The sequence below is a fragment of the Microcebus murinus genome, chromosome 23, assembly GCF_040939455.1.
Source record: "Microcebus murinus isolate Inina chromosome 23, M.murinus_Inina_mat1.0, whole genome shotgun sequence".
NCBI lineage: Eukaryota > Metazoa > Chordata > Mammalia > Primates > Cheirogaleidae > Microcebus > Microcebus murinus.
The window spans coordinates 7,942,781-7,962,856 of NC_134126.1; the positions used below are offsets into that span (position 1 = coordinate 7,942,781).

Sequence of the window (20,076 nt, forward strand, 5' to 3'; positions counted from 1 at the left end):
AGTAACTCAATAACCTCCCTGGCTCCAAATACACTATTCATATGTATAATGAGATGATGAGACTAGATGATGCCTTAGATTCTTGATAGCTCTAAAAATTTCTATATACTGGCACTCCTATATTTTCTTCAAGAGATTCTTAAAATGTTTAATAAATTCTCTAAAACAGTGTTCTTTTGTAATAAATATTTCTAATTAAAAATGAAATATCTAGACTGGGCAGAGTGGCTCACGCCTGGAATCCTAGCTCTCTGGGAGGCCGATGTGGGCGGATTGCTCAAGGTCAAGAGCTCAAAACCAGCCTGAGCAAGAGCGAGACCCTGTCTCTACTAAAAATAGAAAGAAATTTATTGACCAACTGAAAATATATAGAAAAAATTAGCCGGGCATGGTGGTTCATGCCTGTATCCCAACTATTTGGGAGGCTGAGGCAGCAGGATCGCTTGAGCTCAGGAGTTTGAAGTTGCTGTGAGCTAGGCTGATGCCATGGCACTCTACCCCGGGCAACAGAGTGAGACTCTGTCTCAAAAAAAAAAAAAAAAAAAAAAAAAGAAGTATTTATATATCAATTTAATCCACAATTATTGAATTTCCACCATGTGGCAGGCACTATGTATAATTATGAGTAGAAAATTTATAGTTAAATAGATAAAGAAGTTAATGAAAACAGATGAATATGATATAATTTTATAATTGCCATAATAATATATTAGTTTAACTTTGAAGTAAGATAAAGGAGTAAGATATTAAAATATCTTGAGAGTTTTTAATCCCTTAATGTTTTGAATATTTGCTCTTCAAATAATTTTCTTTGGGGGAAACAGTGCTTTTATTTATCTATTTTTTTGTTTAAAATATTAAGGGGATTCAAATGTTTTTGGTTACATGGATCACTTTTGTAACGCTTGAGTCATGGCTATAAGTGTGCCCATCTCCCAAGTAGTGTTCACTATACCTGTAAGGTAAGTTTTCACCCCTTCCCTCCTCCACTCTTTCCTCCTCCCCCCTGCTTGATTTCCATTGAGTTTTACTTCCCTTTGTGCACATGTGTTCTCATTGGTTAGTTCTAATTTAATAGTAAGTATATATGGTATTTGTTTTCCATTCTTGAGATACTTCACTTAGGAAAATGGTCTCCAGTTCCATCCAAATTGTTACAAAAAGCATTGATCCCTCTTCTTTTATGGCAGAGTAGTATTCTATGATATACATGTACCACATTTTCTTGATCCACTCATGAATTGATGTTATTTTAAACATTGTTTTAAAATTTTTTTCAAGTAGACCTATGGGGTCACTTTCTGATAGTGCTGTTATCAATAGAATTTTTGTTTTGAATATGAACTATATGAATTTAATAAAATTTTGTCTTATATTAAATATAACGATCAAATATTAAATATTAATTATTAAATATATTATATTAAATATATAAATATATTAAAATATAAATTATTAAAATGTAAATATATAAAATTATTAAAATATAAATTATTGAAATATAAATATATTAAATATATTATGATTAGATATATATTATTGATGTTATTAAATATATTATTAATATTATGTTATAATATTATTATTTAATATATTAAATATTAAATATAATGATTTATTTACAAATAATTTAGTAAAAGGTGAAAGATTTATACAATCTGAAGAGAAACGAGAGTATTGCAAATACTTTAAAAACGCATAACCATATTAAACCTGGAAAGTAATTATCCTTAGGGAAAATAGAATATTTAAAATTGCTTCCTTATTCATTCATACTTCTTTTTATTGTCATTCAGTGGTACGTTTACAAGAAAGAAGTAATTTAAAAAAAAATCAGAGATAAGTATATTGTTTGGAATCATGGGTACTTACAAAATAAAAGTGAAATAAGAATATGAATCTATTACTTGGTTCCTAGCAGAAAATCGATTCACTGTCCCGTCCGTATATCTGAAATTATAGAATGGCAAGAATTGTGGCCTCAAAAGTAAACAAATATGACATGCTCTAAGATGATTAAAAATGGGTTGAATCTGGTTTTTAAATGAACTTTATTAATATGTTTAGTAATCTAAAAATAAGTCATTTGTTTTTCATAATCTTATTTTAGCATATTCTTTTTGCCCAATTATATTAGAATAATCAATTTGAAAGAACAGAAGTGCAAAGGTCCAAGCTTGCATTGTAGTATCCACAGATGATTTCTAGATAGAAGCATAGGTAAGTAGATAGGTAGATGTCTAGATATCCACATACATGTACACATAGGTATGGGTGGCATGGTACATTCCTGATATTATTTTAAGAAAAATAAATAAGAACAGACTTTTGTTAGTAAATGTTATTAATATATAACATCTATACAGAGAAGTATACAAAATGTTTAGATTTGAAAACATTTTAGCAACTGTCACCTATATCAAAAAATAGAACATTTATAGAACCCAAGAAGTTCCCCTCATGCCCCCTTACCATCATTCGTATGTACAAAGGGTAAGCACCATCCTGGCTTCTAACACTATAAATTATTTTTGCCCAATTTTGAACTTTGTATTGATGGAAGCATAATAAATTTCACTCAGTATTTTCTTTGTGAGATTTGTTCACATTATTCTGTACTGTTGCCTTTCATTTATTCTTATCGTGATACAGTATACAAATGTTCAGTTTACTTATACATTGCATTATTGATTCCCATTTGTGTATTTTTCTGTTTGAGGTTATTAAGAAGGATGCAATTATGAACCACTTTGCAGGTGTCTTTTGGTACACACATGTTCACGTTTTTGTTGGCTATGTACCTGAACTGTAAGATGTTCTTACATTTACTTATGTAGATACTTTCAAATAATTTCTAAAGTGATTGTACCAATTTACAATCCCAGGTGCAGTGTATGAAAATTCCAGTTTCTTCATTGTTTTGTCAAAACTTGGCATTTTCTGGCTTTCTATTCTTATAAGTCACGTTCTGGTGAGTAGGGCATAGTATCGTGTTATGCTTTTAATTTCTAGCTCGTTGATAAGAAATTCAAACACTGTTTTATGATTAGAGGATGATTAGATATCTTATTGTGTGACATATCTTTTCAGTGTTGCTCTTGCCATTTTAATATCAGTTTGTAGAATGCCTTTATATGTTCTAAATAAGAGCCATTCATTGAATATATGAGCTGCAATTATGTTAACCAATATTTTTTATAAATGAAGAGATCAGAAAGTGAACATATTCTTGAGAAAAAATTATATAAGAATACATCTTTATTTCTATCTGAAAATTAAGTATCAGTCCTGATATTAATATTAAATGTTAAGACATCAGAAACTCAGTGTGGGCCAAATGTGGGTTATGTCCTCTATGAAAGCCTTCGACTTTTCAAAGTGTTTTGAGTGATTAAAGAAAACAAACTTTATTTATGGATGATGAGACAATTGAAGTGGTCTGTATGGAAGGGATATCTTAGGAAAATGTGGGCGAAATTGAAGAAATGATATGATGCTTTGTCTCGATGCAGGCACTGATAACAAATTGCACCACTCCTTCACCCAAACTCCTGATATTTTAGAGGCATTTCTCTTGCTACAATATGGAATAGGCAAATTTCCTCTAAAATATTAACATTATTTTTTTTAGTTATTTAAGTATGATTTGGGTCTCTAGAGCCAAACATTGAACTCAGAAGGACAGCTTCCTTCTTTGGGCACCACTGTTTTGTAAATGAAATACATTGTGCTTATCAATATTCCAGCATTTCATGTGTGTAATCAATGACTTATAAAATTACTCAAAAGCTATTTTGATATAACCTAATGTAACTCTGAAACAGATGAAGTAAAGTAAATGGTTTAATGAGAAAAGGGCTATGAAAAAGTAAAGCCGTAAAATTCGGGTGCTATGAATAAAGAATGGTCCTGAGCACCAATTGTTTCCATTCTCAGCCACATTCATGTCTAGTGAAAAGATGAGGGCAAACATGTAAAAATAGGGGAAAAAAATGCCAGTTGTTCCTCTGGGCAGGGAATTTATTTCATTGCTTAAATTTCCAACATGGGCATTTATTACTTTGTTATTAAAATATGAGGTTAGAACAAACAAGTATACTACTATTCTGGATGATACCTTTTTTTTATCATATAACCAATAAATAGTTCATAGATGGCAAGTCTTGATAAGTGTGATTAGATATACATGTCTATTTTGCAAATTAAAAGGTAAAATATTATTTTCCCCTGAATATCAAATAAAGTTTCTAGGAACTTTACAAACTTTTGAAATATGTGCATTTATAGATTTGTAGTAAGTGATATAGTTTCATATGATCATGCATTTTATTGAATTATGAGAAACAATAATCAATTCAATCAAAATGGTGAAGTAATATTTTGTTTCATTTTGAAAATGGCCTAGAGTATTGGCGGTTTCACAAATCTATATATAATGTATGTGTATGTATACTTTTACAAAGTTCGCATTTTATCTTTTTTCACTCAAAGTGAATAAAAATTTTTTCATTTATTATATGTTTTTGGTTATACTACTTGGTTTTGTTCTGTACCAGAGGTCGTCAAATTTTATCTGACTTTGTTCATATTATTGTTGTTGTTCTTTTGTGTTCTATGTAATTGAACTGCCTCTTTTTTCCTATACCATTATTTCTAGTTTAATCTTCTTGTGTGTTATTAGAATTATATCATGTTTTGCTTGCATTTTTGATATGACCTTGTATAAAACTTGTGCATATTCTGGTTCAAGGGATGGTAACATCCACCACTGATACCAGAAAAAGTATTATGATGTCACAAGCTTGATTGGGAGTGAAGTGTGAAAAATCTCTGTACATTCCCACTGAAGTTATTATTGTGTTTTTGCTTTTTAATAATAAACATTTGATAATACTTTACATGTATTTTCAAATAATTACTGTGGGTCTGTATCATGGATTAAGTACCTTTCTTGGATTATTTCATTTTATCTTTATAACCATCCTATGAAAAGTTTAACTAGCTTATCCAACAAAAACTTAGTTTAGATAGATTCCTCTCTATTGAGTGGTGGAGCTAGGATGGTGACTGAGCCATGTTTATTTCAGTCTATTTTTTTTTCTTTTTAAATGATTTTATTTTTTATTTTTTAATTATTTATTTATTTCAGCATATTATGGGGGCACAAATGTTTAGGTTATGTATGTTGCCCCTGCCCCTCCACTCCACCAAGTCAGAGCTTCAAGCGTGTCCATCTCCCAGATGGTGCGCATTGCACCCATTATGTATGTATATACCCGTCCCATCCTCCCCCCTGCCATCTGCCTGATGCCCGATAAATGTTATTCCTGTATGTGCACTTAGGTGTTGATCAGTTAATACCAATTTGCTGGTGAGTACATGTGGCGCTTATTTTTCCATTCTTGAGATACTTCACTCAGTAGAATGGGTTCCAGCTCTATCCAGGAAAATACAAGAGGTGCTATATCACCATTGTTTCTTATAGCTGAACAGTAAGTACTCCATGGTATACATATACCACATTTTATTAATCCATTTTTGGATTGATGGGCACTTGGGTTGTTTCCACATCTTTGCGATTGGGAATTGTGCTGCCATAAACATTCGAATGCAGATGTCTTTTTTACAGAATGTCTTTTGTTCTTTTGGGTAGAAGCCCAGTAATAGGATTGCTGGATCACATGGTAGATCTACTTGTATCACTTTAATGTATCTCTTTATAACTTTCCACAGAGGCTGAACTAGTTTGCAGTCCTACCAGCAGTGTATGAGTGTTCCTATCTCTCCACATCCATGCCAACATTTATTGTTTGATAAAGGCCGTTCTCACTGGAGTTAAGTGATATCTCATTGTGGTTTTGATTTGCATTTCCTTGATGATTAGAGATGTTGAGCATTTTTTCATATGTTTGTTGGCCATTATTCTGCCTTCTTTTGAAAAGTTTCTGCTCATGTCCTCAGCCCATTATTAGAATTTTGACTAAAAATATTTAAATTTATAATATCTTAATTTGAAGACAATGAATTTCTTTTTATTTTTAATGTACTATGCTTTGTTTATTTAGGCTTGTTTCATTTTTTTAATTCTTCAGATTGTTTTTCTTCAACTAGTTCTTATTGAATGTGTAACTCCAATGCATTGCTGAGCTGTGATAATCTTGAGCCAAACACTATCTTTAGAATGTGTGAGACTGTAGGGAAATTGATATAAAGTAGTAACGATTGTTTATTTCTAAGTAAATTATCTTTATCCATTTTATATTAAGTAAATTTGAATCTATACTTATATATATATGTATGTGTGTGTGAATATGTGTATATATATATATATAGTTACTTATGAAACATCTCTTTGAATTAGGAATAATATTTATTTTTATTTTACCCTCCAAAATTCTCTGTGAAAATAATAGGAAATAATTTGATGAAACAATATAAGAAAAGTTGAAAGAAAAAACTGCAAAATGCATGCATTGCTTTTTAAAATTGATTTACTATACTTTTGTATCCTCATTGATTTTTAACAATGTGTTTAAAACATAATTCACATAAATTGTCAGTTATAGAATCAGGAACAGATTTGTCATACTAAGATGACAAACCTGCCGTAAATAAATTTTTAAGAGGTGGTTGAGCTGTACTTTCCCTCTATACACTTAACAGCTCCCCTTTAGCTCCTCAAACCCTGAAACACACATCATTTTTTCTAAACGGTATTCACATTCTGCCACAACCCAAGATAACACCTCTTAGAAGAAATCCTTGTGTTCTAAGGGCTATGTTTCCTTGTTTCAAAAGGAAATGATTAAAATAAATAAATTAAAACATTTTTTCATTATGCATATTCTTTCTCAAAACCCTGATTGCTGTCAGTAATGGATTATTGTCAGCCTTATCAGTTTTATGTTTAGCTGTTGAATAACCCCGACTTTCATGCATTATATATGGAGACTCCTGAATCAGACTTTCATATATTAGCTGATAATCAAAAGTCTAAGCTATTGGCAGTACATCCACATAGTTCATTTTTGACAGAGTTAGCATCTCTACAGTAATTTGGGTTTTTTCTTTTTATTTTGTTAATTTTGTTATTTTTAAAAACAACTATGGACATATTTACTAAGTGCTCAACATCTCTAATCATCAGAGAAATGCAAATCAAAACCACAATGAGATATCACTTAACTCCAGTGAGAATGGCCTTTATCAAAAAGACCCCGAACAGGCCGGGCGCTGTGGCTCACGCCTGTAATCCTAGCTCTTGGGAGGCCGAGGCGGGCGGATTGCTCAAGGTCAGGAGTTCAAAACCAGCCTGAGCAAGAGCGAGACCCCGTCTCTACTATAAATAGAAAGAAATTAATTGGCCAACTGATATATATATAAAAAAAAAATTAGCCGGGCATAGTGGCGCATGCCTGTAGTCCCAGCTACTCGGGAGGCTGAGGCAGAAGGATCACTCGAGCCCAGGAGTTTGAGGTTGCTGTGAGCTAGGCTGACGCCACGGCACTCACTCTAGCCTGGACAACAAAGCGAGACTCTGTCTCAAAAAAAAAAAAAAAAAAAGACCCCGAACAACAAATGCTGGCGTGGATGCGGAGAGAGAGGAACACTCCTACACTGCTGGTGGGACTGCAAACTAGTTCAACCTCTGTGGAAAGCAATTTGGAGATATCTTAAAGTGATACAAGTGAATCTGCCATTTGATCCAGCAATCTCATTACTGGGCATCTATCCAAATGATCCAATGACACTCTACAAAAAAGACACCTGCACTCGAATGTTTATAGCAGCACAATTCATAATTGCAAGGCTGTGGAAGCAGCCCAAGTGCCCATCAATCCAAGAATGGATTAATAAAATGTGGTATATGTATACCATGGAGTACTATTCAGCTCTAAGAAACAACAGTGATATAGCACATCTTATGTTTTCCTGGTTAGAGCTGGAACCCATACTACTAAGTGAAGTTTCCCAAGAATGGAAAAACAAGAACCACATATACTCACCAGCAAACTGGTATTAACTGAGCAGCACCCAAGTGGACACATAGCTACTACAGTAATAGGGTATTGGGCAGGGGGGCGGGGGGTGGGTGTATACATACATAATGAGTGAGATGTGCACCGTCTGGGGGATGGTCATGCTGGAGACTCAGACTTGTGGGTGGAGGGGGGAAAGGGCATTTATTGAAACCTTAAAATCTGTACCCCCATCATATGCCGCAATAAAAAAAAAATCTGTGAATAAGCAAAAAAAAAAAAAACATTAGTAAGACATATAAAGTCCTTAAATATAATGAAATTGAAAAATAGATTTGTTTCATATAATATGTACATTTTAACATTAAATCTGACAGTGATCAATGACTTCAGGTGTGAAGGATAGAGAAAAAATAAAATTATAGGGACAATATGCCAAATTTTTATTATTGTATATAATGAAAGATGAGAGAGTAAAGCAATAAAGAGATATAAAGTGATTCAATTCTTTTTGAAATTTATTTATATTATTAAATTTTCTTACATTTATTTTCAAGAACACAGTAACTAAATACAAGAGACTCGTAATGAGAAAAAGTAACACTATTCTCTTTTAAGGGTGAAGTGTTAGATTACCTTCCAGTTTCCAAGATCTCCTATGTCAATGAGTGTGTGCTTAATGCCAATGTTATTTAGAAATTTTCCTTCAAATGGCATGTATGGATGTTTATATTATTGTGATATATGTCTGTGTGTGTCGGGGGACAGTAGTTAAACTACATGACAGGATAAAATGAAGATTTAAATTACTTTAAATCATAAGTATTTCCTATGAGGCCATTAATCCTCCTTTTGCCATTATTCTGTTAATTATTTCTTTTTTACTATAATTATATAGAAACACATATCATATCTACACTAGAAATCATTTCCCTGAACAAAATAAGTTGTATTTGGTATCATCGCTGGGAGACAGCACGTAGGGAAACCCAAAATTGGTGTGGTGTTAGGGAGAAAGCAATGTCTTGGCCATGAAAAACCACGTCGCTGTTGTTATGCACTCACAGTCAGTCTTGGTTACGACAAAGGATTTATTATTTAGAAAATATGATGGAGTTGTGATGAGACAAATTAAACACACACTCAATGCATCTAAGCTGTTATGTCTGTTTCCTTGTCTTTGATTATTGCCTAGAAGTTGGTGACTCCCACATTAATAGTCCTACATACTTCTAGGACATAGACTTGTACTGTCGTCACTCCTTGTATTAAATGATTCCATCAAACAGGTCAGCACGTTCAGAACTGTGCTCCCTTCCATGTACTTGGCCGTGGAGTTTTGTTACTCCATATCTCAGTGTTATCACTCATGCTAGAAACCTCAATGGCTTTTCCTTCCCTCCATCAATGTTCATTTTCAGCGTTTCATAGACTTGCTATTTCCAATCGTCTTTCATAATATATGTTCTTCAGATAAATCTTACTGTCATTGCTGAGATTATGCTTTTATGGTATCAATCTTGGCCTTGTTGTTCTTGCTTCGCGCTGGGAGGTTTTCCCTCATGCTGCCTCCTCTCTTAATCATTGTCCGTGGACTTACACAAGAACCTGATATGTTCTATTTCGACGTGAATGAGCAAAACTAGACAACATTCCTTACACTTGTGGAGTAAAACACAATTCACATAAATTGTCAGTTATAGAATCAGGAACAGATTTGTCACCTTTTGATGACAGATTTGAAACCTTTTATTGGAAGGTTTCAAGTAATCAGGATAAATGAATAAATTAAAAAGCATGTTAGAAACTGATAACTACTGTGATAAAAAAAAGAACCAGGTCGGAAGGAAAAATATATGGTTGGAAGAGGTAGAGGTATTCACTTTAGGTTATTTTAAGTAGACCTAAGAAGATGATATTTGAGCAAAGACTTAAAGGAAGTGAAGGTATAAGCTAGAAAATATTTTGAGGAAAAGCATCGCAGATACTGGAACAGCAAGTCAAAGACCTCAGGTAGGAGGATGCCTAGTGTGTTCGAGATCCAGCAAAGAAGCCAGTGGGGTGGGGGCTGAGTAAATAAGGAAAAGAAGAGAGCAGATGAGTTTGGATAGGTACAGGGAGCTGGAAAATATGGCTTCTTTCTAGTTCTAGATAAGGTTCTAGCTTTTACCCCGAGTGAAATGGGAAGTCATTACAGGGTTGTAAAAAGTGAAATAAGATGATCTGAATTGTGCTTTGCAAAGACCATTCTTGTTATTGAGAAGAGAATATCTTGTTACAAACCTAAAGATCATTACAATACTGCTCTGCTTTAAAATGTGTTGTTGTTGTTGTTGTTTTTTAATTATCTTCAGGATAAATTTTCAGTCTCATATAATCCACTAAACGTAGTCTCCTCATCTCCTGATACTATGCATCTCAAGACAGCCGTAGAAAAACCAGTCTACATATGAGATTCCATAATTAAGTATTAAACCTGTGCACTGCAAACCAATATTGTATAGAAACAGTAAAATAATACAGGTGGAAATGATCCGAGACTACTTTGTGTAGCTGTTTGAATACGAGCTTAATCTTGAGGATTGATAAAATCAACTAGTCAAAACTGAGAACATTGGTCTCTCTAGTCCACGTGCTGTGGGGTGGAGGATGCTGTGTAGGCAGAGGCATAAATGCAGAATGTCTAGCTGGGCATGGAGGGAACCTCCCTGCTGGGGAGAAGTGGGAGAGATGGAAGCCAGAGAGTTTAGACTCTCAAACCGTTTTAAAAGAGGGAAACTTTGTAGATTTTTAAGTAGCAGGATAAAATAATAAAATCAGCTTTCAAGACAGTAGCCTGGCTGATGGCTGATTTTTTGATGAAAAACAAACGCAAACAATTTTTCTTCAACTTAAGAAATGTGCCCTTGTTATATCTTGGGTAAAATTAGTGACTTATATGAGTTATGCTTTTGACCAAAGAGGGTTTCTATTATCTTCCTAGGAGATTTATGCCTGACCAAAGGAAAGAAAATGGATTTGAAGACAAAGGGAGTTATTGTTCTCCTCTGTGCTTAGGTGTGTGTATTGCGGGTGTGTATCAGATCCTAGACCTTTCAGTGATATTTACCGTCAAACGAATAATATTAGTGTGTGACAACTACAATGAACCAAAAGGACATTGTAAAGTTTGATTTATATAATCAAGTTGATGTTTTGTTCGTCAGGTAACAGAAACAAGGACGGGTCCTCTTGGCTGCAGTAACTATGACAACCTAGATTCTGTCAGTTCTGTTCTGGTTCAGAGTCCTGAGAATAAGATTCAGTTACAAGGTATGTAGGTAAAATTTCATTAATTCTTTATAAGCCTGGATGACAATTACCCAGTTGTGATTTCTGTTTTTTGAAAAATTAGCTATATATACAACACTGGCTGTAAAATCTCTTGTAAAAGGCTAATTTCATAATTTTAACTAACACAAACATTCTAGATCAGATAAAAATATGAAAATTCATTTTTCTTCTCAAATTAGGTAATATATAGCAATTAAAAATTTATTCTGATAATATTTTTCTTACATCTAGTAATCATGTTGTTTCAATATGTAACAATTTCTTCATAGGCTTAGCTGAGCTTTGACTTTTTCTTATAAAAGTTGTACCTACTGTTGACATTTTAAATTTAAGTTAATGTAGCAGTCAAGGCTACATCTGTCTTCTGATAAATAGAAATGTACTTAGGAATATATTAACAAAATACATTTATATTATTTTCATTTTAAAGATAGATTCTATAATAATATTTTGCTATTTTTCCTATTATCATATTTTATTAGATAATTCAGTAGAGAGTATTTTATTCATAATAACATTTAACAAAGACACACGCACCCCAAAATGGTTATAGGTGTGCATTTGCACACTTGCTCATTCACACAGTCAGGAACGGGATATAAATACACATATTTAAACATTACTAATTGAACAAGTTCAGAAAAGGCATTGTGATGATACTTATTTTCTAAATTAAGTTGACTGATCAAAGAGGTAATTTAAGTTGTTATTCTCCAGTATACCTTTTTGAATTGCATAAGTTAGAATTATATTTACATTATACAGTTTTACATAAAAATGATTAAAAGTTCCAGAAATCATAACATCTTTTCTCAACTTTTCAATCTTGAAAAATGTAACAGAATTGAGTTGTTTAAATTTATGCTAAATAATAAATGAATGCCATTTATTTTGAATTATATAAAAATTACAAAGTATTTCAATATTTAATGCTTTAAATACTATTCAATTTATCAACATCAATTTTAGATTTTATTGTATTGAACTATTTTCTCTAATTTAAATATAATTGCTATCTACCAATGTTACTTGTAATTCTCTACTACCTACTCCTTTTTAATGTATGGATTAACTTTCCATCAGAACATTAACTTTGATCAAAAAGGATAACAAACATTTATACCAATGTATTTGTTTATTTCAATTGGTTTGTTATAAAATGATTTATTTATAAAATATATTGATTTTGTCTGTGGATTTCTGTGTTCAGTTTTCAAAATAATATTATATTATTATGAAAACACCCTCAGCTTTCTATCTCTCTTGAAAAAAAAACTAACACAAGGAACAAATGAAGCAACAATTTCCTTTTGTATAATTATTATTTTTACTCTTCTCAATTAATATGAGTAACTCAGAAAACTGCATCTCTACCTTTCACTTTTTTGTACTTTACAGGCTAGTATATTTAATTGCTATTGTAACCTTATTTTATGCACCTGTGGGTACAAAGCTCTTTTAAAAAAATATTAAAGAATCAATTTCAAGACCCTCAATATTCCACATACTCTTTCTTATATTTGATCTGTACCTGTACTCCAATATCATGTTGCTTCACCTTTTCAACTTCACCTTTCATAGTAGCCCTTCTTTACTCGACAAAAGAATGCAAACAACTCACCAATTCTGGATTAGTGTAACCATGGCACATTCCTTTGAAGGGTATAAAAAATCTAGGGTCACTGTATGGGGCAATTGCAAAAGCTGGTGTAACTGAAGAATTTTTTATTAAGGTACCACAGTATATCCTTGTGCATTTCATAATTACTTAGATAGCTAGTTAGATATTTGGTTCTATGGATAAATATAGATATGGATGATATAGACTTCTGTTCCCTTTTATTGATTTATTGGAACATATTTTCTCAGTGCTTACACATATAAGATGAAAAGTAGAAAAATAATTTATGCCAAATTGTCATTCTAGTCAAGAGAAAAACCTAATTAACAACAAAATACCTATCCATTAATTAAAGTCATGTGTTCTCAATAAGCTGATTAGATTTGCTTGTTTGTTCATTTACTTATTTATTTCAGGATATTATGGGAGTACAAACATTTTTGTTACATGTTATGAGTTTGCCACTCCCAAACTATGATTTGAGGTGTGCCTTTTCCCCCCTACAATGCTCACCAAGTCCATTAGTTGTGAGTTCACCCACCCCAACCCCCTAATCCCTGGAGAATATTATTACCATGCGTGCACCATAGCGTTGATCAGTTAGTGCCAATTTGATAGCAAGTACATATTGAGCCTATTCTTCTGTTTTTGTGATACCTCACTTCGGAGGATGGGGTCAACAAGATCTATCCAGGAAAATTTGTTTAAAATTTTTTTTTCGATACATATAACAAATTTAATTTTATTGAATTGTATATTATTAGTGATTGTTATGATAATTTATGCCAGAAATATTTATCTATAATGTTCATTATCCAAAAATCATATGGTATACTTTATGCTATGATATTTTAAATTATTTATGTTTTCAGGAAATACATATATGCACATATATACCTTTCAAGTTATTTATTTTCTGTAGAAAAGAAATAAATATGGCCATGATTAAGGAAAGATGCTTATGAATAAATATATATTATTAATATATTTAAACAAAATATTGAGGGATAGTGGAATGAAATTATGACTTTAGGAGAGAATATATTTGTGTATATTTTCATACTTAAGTACCTATAATTTATTGTATTTTATTCAAATATTACTTCTAAATGATGCATTAATTGCCAAATCACCAGGATTAGATTTCATTGGTACATATGTGAATATGATATAATACTTTTATTTGAAATCTGCATACTTATAATGCAACAGAATTTACCTACTTTGGGCCATTTAATGTGTGATGAAAATTTTAAATGGCAACTTAGTCATGTCTAAGTGAGTACTTAGTTTTTCAAAACTATTTTATATAGTTTTAATATATGAGCAAAACACTGCAGAACACTGAAGAACACAGATTCACTGGTTATTTAATTTAGCTGTTTGTCTTGCCATAGCATGTGTTTATGTGATGAAATTTATTTTACAATTTTCCTGAGGTCTGTCATAAATTTTCTAAAATTATTTTATATTTATTCACCAAATATTGCTTCTTTCTTTTCTCTCCTCTCCTTTCTCTACTCTCACTTTGGGTTACAACTAAATATATTTTAGACCTGTGGTCCCCAACCCCTGGCGTCTGCTGCCAAGTCCCTCCTCCCTGGTCCCCTATACCCCCTCCACCCGCCACCATCCAAGGAAAAATTGTCTTCCATGAAACTTGTCCCTGGTGCCAATAAGATTGGGGACCACTGTTTTAGACCTTTCCATCATGTGATATATATATATATATACACACATATATATTATGTACATATATATATCTTTTATGATATTTTCTGTATTTTATATACTTTTGCCTTTTTATTACTCTCTTTCAATATATTCTTCTGACATATTTCAGTTCATTCATTATCTCTTCAATGTCTGTCTTGTTAAATTCATCATTTACTTAATTACAATTTATGCATTTTTATTTGCAAAATGTCCATTTGATGATTATTATGATTTCTAGCTCTTTTCCAAAATTTTCTTTTTTTCATTTGATTTTTGATCACATGATTGAAAATAATTTGTAGTTTACTTTTGATATCATCTGAATTGTTCCTTGTCCTTTTGTAGGCTCATTATATTTTTATTGAATTCTGTTGTGTATGAAAGTTTGTAAAAATAATTTTAGATTATTAATGATGTATTTTCCTTCAGACAATATTTGCTTTTCTTCCAGTAGTGTCTTAATTCATTTTTAATTGAGCCATTTGAAACTAATCGTCAGATCTGGTGAAGGCTAGTGTTTTTTGTGTGTATGTTTATTTTTTTATTTTGTTTTGTTTTGTTTTCTTAACTCTGTGAGTGTGTAGCCCACTGGGTATCTATAAATCCTGAGGAATGCACCATGGCTGCCTTAGCATCTGTGTTTGCTTTGTTTTTGGACAGAACCCTGAGAGAAATAATATGGCCAATACTGGGCTCACTCCCTGGAGATTCTGTTCTTGTCCTGTTAGCCCACACATTCTCATTTCCTTTTTGGCCTTCTGATTACTTCAGACAGATTATTTTAAATATCTTATCTCGTTTTTTCTAGTATTCCCGAGGAGAAATTTGGCTCAAAACACACTAGCCCTCTCACACTGGAAACATCCATGTTTTCTCTTTGGTTCTCAGCTTGCAGCATTTGCCCACCTCACATCCTGGCTTTGGCAGTAGATGCGGGGGCTCAGGACAGGCTTCCGTAAGCATGGTCTCAGCGCCAAGTCAGCCTGCTCTAATGATAGCCAAGTGTTTCTACTCTCGTTTCTGTGCCTCTCTTAAGAAATTCCTCTGGATGGCCCCAGCCACTCTGAGTTGCCTGCCAGCGAAGTCTAAGTTATTTCCCTAGGATCAATTATTACGTATGTGGGTGGCTGGTTATAAAATGACACTGTTCTAGTTGTCTGTCTACTCAAAGCTAAACCTCTTTTTCAGAAAATCTTTATTTTTTTTATTTAGTTTTACAGAATGCATGTATACTCCTTTTAGCAATGTATGTATGTATCACAAGCAGAAATGCTTGTATGTCTAAAACTGAACTCATCCTCTCTTGCCACCAATCATTCCTCCCCAAATTATTTCTCGGAGCCTTCCATATTTCAACAAAAGCACTATCGTCTTCAGTAAATATTTTTTATTACATATGAAATAAAAAGTAATTAAAAAGTAAATATATAAATTCTAAGAGTACTTTTCTTGATCAATAAATATATGGGAGAGTATATAGATATAATTGTTATGATACTTGCAAAGTAAATTTTTCTCTAAATGTTTATCTATGATTTTTATTAAATCAATCTCATAGATAATAGTCAAGGGTCAAAATATTGATTTTTTTCTTTGAAATAAAACATGCAAAAATTAGATTAAATTTTGTGGTAAATAGCAATTTGGTGTTGCCAAAATTTCCGTTGGTTTTATGTTTATTTTTACCTAAAATAATTAGTTTGAATCTTCAACCTTTTGGATAAGTTTTCTAATGTAGCAAGAAATGCTAAAATTATAACCATATTTTTTCTTGAAATATAATAATAAATGTTATACCCCTTTGAGAACCACGAATATTAATTTTACAAACTTTTTGATATTTTTCTTAAGAGATAGGGACTTTACCAAACTTGCACGTAGAAAATAGTGAGCTATATCACAAGGGCTGTCTCTGTACATGACAAGGAAATGAACTGTGAAATGACTAAATCAGCCCATCTGCTCCCCTGTAGCCAGTCTTAGTATTCTCTCCTGAATAGCAGAATTACAGGAGCTATGTGTTGTTAATGGCATGAGAGAAACCTTATCAGCAACCTTAATAAGTAACAGCCTATTATATCTATGTTGATGTGGGCTGACAGTCTGAAAGGAAAGCAAAAATATTGAAAACCATGTGAAATCAACTGGTGGAAAATAAATTTGTGTGTGTATTTTCAAAGATATAGAAAGATAGGCTCTATCTATATTATGTAAAAAATAACAAAATATTCTTATCATGACACCAGAGACAACCAAATAAATTTAACAAACAAATCTGATAGTCTAAGGTATTAGTTATTTTCATGATTAATCAGCTCCTTTTCTGAAATCCCATATTCATGAAATCAGCATATGTTGAAAGAATTATAAATATTTGCAATATTGTAAATTTATATACATTTGTAATGAGAGTTTCAAAAATGCATAAATTTCTAATTTACTATCTTAAAATTTTTCTTTTCATTGAGTATTATAAATAAGTATTTTACTTTTTTCTTTAACAAAGGAAACTTGTCTGATTGATTGGTTTGTTCTTCAAGGGCTTCAAGTACTCCTTCCAGACTATCTTCAGGAACGTTTCGTACAAGCGGCTTTGAGCTACATCGCTTGCAATTCAGAGGGAGAATTTATCTGCAAGGACAATGACTGCTGGTGCCAGTGTGGTCCCAAATATCCAGAATGCAACTGCCCCTCCATGGACATTCAAGCCATGGAAGAGAATCTTCTTCGAATAACTGAAACCTGGAAAGCCTACAACAGTGACTTTGAGGAATCAGGTAAGACATATTTTAATAAAACATTTTTTAAACTTTGGCAAAAAAGAAAAAATGTGGCATAGGCCATATTACTCTTTTCGAAAATACTGTTACATGGTTGGAAGGGTCATTATTTTTTATTCTTCTTTCAAGTGGACATTTATATTGCTTTTATTACTGCTTACTCAGTATTTTGCTAAAAGAATAAATGATGTTGTGTATATTGTTATGTACTATTGGCATTACAGTCTAGCCTGCTCTTAAATCAGTGTATTAGGCATTTAATAAAGAAAGTTCTTGCCTTTCTCAATGCAAGAATTTATAATTTATTATCTGATACTCTGATGCCTCTCTGTACTTTTCTGGTGGCCCGGATGTTTCCCCTGTGAAGCAAAATGTAGATAGCATTTGTTATATACCTTGTTTACCTTAATATAATTCTCATGAGTGCTTACCTTCACTTAACTACCTATTTTTATAATTAGACTTAGATCAATTTTTATTTAATAGTGTTTTGTGAGTTTTTGTTTTGTTACTTCTTAAATTTGTAAGTGCATATATGTGTTTTCAAATATATGCTTATCGGCTGCATAACCTGTAATTGTCTACATTTTATAAAGCACTAAAACTTAAAGAACAAAAGTTTAAAGGATGCTTCAACATAAAAATACAAATATTGATAGGGGCCTATATAATAATTCATGATAAAACAGTAATTAAAATCCCAGCAGTGTAGTGAGTATAATTATGCAGAATTTAGTTAAAAGAGTTGGGCATGACTATTTTTCACACAGGCAAAGAGGTTTAACTGCTAAGCAGAGAGATTCTTATGCTTCAATGTTATAATTCTTCTGGTGATTCACTTAACCATACATACTTAAAAAGTAACAAAAGTGTTTTTCAGAGAAGAAAAAACAAAATTGATGGTTTCAACAAAATACTAGCATTTTGTTTGGAAGAACCACCAAATTATAGAGTGAAAAGTTAGGTAAATAGATTTAGGAAAAGTTAGTAGATGTTGGTTTTTCTTAAGATATATTTTAAGCAAAATAGTGTGTAAAAACTATTAAACTCAAAGATGCAGAGTTCAGGATGGTGGCTAGCAGAGGATGGGAGGTGGGGGGAACAGGGAGATGGTGGTCAGATGTTACAAAGTTTCAGTTAGATAACAGGAATGAGTTTTTGAAATCTATTGCACAGCATGTGGCCTATAGGTAATAAATATGCACTCAATGTTTAAAAATTGATAAAAGCATACACTTCAAATATTCTCACCATAAAATATAAGCATTTGAGATGACAGATATGTTAATTAGCTTCATTTAGTAATTTGACATTATATACATATATAATGAAATAAAATTGCACCTTATTAATATGTATAGTTATAATTTTTCAGTTTGTAATGAAATGAAAAAAGGCAATAAGGAAAGATCTCCCCGAGAAGAAAGAAGAGCTTAACAACAAAACACCCAAGGGTGGAAGATCCTAGAGGGAATAATGAATTGACACTGCAGTTCTACAGCTGCCTTTCTTTGGGTCACATTTATCAATATAAGGCAGATTTTAAGGCTGGGTGGGAATTGATGATTCTCCCCTGGAAAATGCTGCTACTTCAGGATAGAGAAAACATAAGAAAAATTTGTAGTCAAATAAGATTAAATTAATATAATTGGGGACTTAAGCAGTCTTACATGTATGGCCTGTCTCTACTTTGAAACATTTGCTTTATTTTTAATAAATGAACATGTGGCAGGTGGTTAAATAGTTAAACTAATAAAAATATAGACTGGTAGAATGGAATATTCTGCAGTTTTGCAAGCCTGTACTAGCAAATACTCATCAGATCCTTAATTAAAAGTGCTCAAGGACCACACCCTAAGAAGAGGGAGGAATCAGACATAGAATCCTACTAAAACCCAGCACTGGTATAACTTAAATCCTGATCCTAAGGAGTCAATTCTTAGTTCTTTTTAAATGATTGTTTATTAAATAATTTAATAGTGTTTATTACATAATTGAGAGGTGACCTCTTGAGGATGAAAGCATTCTCTAAAACCACGGTAGTTAATTTTATGTATCATGTGCATAAAACTCTAATTCATAACATATGTGAGCAGACAAGACCGTATGGACAATATCAGAGAAAAGCAACCAGACAGTGGAAGCAATATGATCTAGATATTGAAATGATCAGGAAAGATTTTCAGATAAATATCATTAATATGTTCAAAAAATGAAGGAAAGAAGAATAAAGTAGATGAAAGCATCAAAACTTTCGCCAGAGATTTGAAATCCATAAAACTAGATTAAAAGTGATTCTAGAGCATAAAAATACAATATCTGAAACCAATAACTCAAAGATTTATTTCAGTAGAAGTTTTGGCACAAGGTATGACAGAATTTGTGAACATGAAGATGGGTTAAAATATACAGCAATGGAAGCAATGAGGAAAGCAGTGACAAAATATTGAGTAGTAGTATAACAGCCATGTGAGGTATACATAAAGTTCTAACATATGTTTCATTCGAGGCACAGTAGTAGTGGAGGGAAAAATGGCACACACAGTATGAAAGGACTGGATACAACAGTTTTAACTGAAAGCATACAGATTTAACCTATAGATTAAAAATGTTTAGCAAACACAAAGCAAGATAGTTAGAAAGAAAC

At 32.2% G+C, this 20,076-nt stretch overlaps 1 protein-coding gene across 3 annotated transcripts in view; it reads left to right on the top strand.

The window, feature by feature from the left end:
* Positions 1–20,076, top strand: part of BRINP3 (BMP/retinoic acid inducible neural specific 3) — a 439,645-nt gene that overhangs the window by 273,810 nt on the left and 145,759 nt on the right. For all 3 annotated transcript variants that reach the window (XM_075997012.1, XM_012773900.3, XM_012773895.3), the window contains 2 exons: positions 11,186–11,291; positions 17,190–17,426. In XM_075997012.1, coding sequence (XP_075853127.1) covers positions 11,186–11,291; positions 17,190–17,426 — 343 coding nt within the window. The remainder of the gene's footprint in view (positions 1–11,185; positions 11,292–17,189; positions 17,427–20,076) is intronic.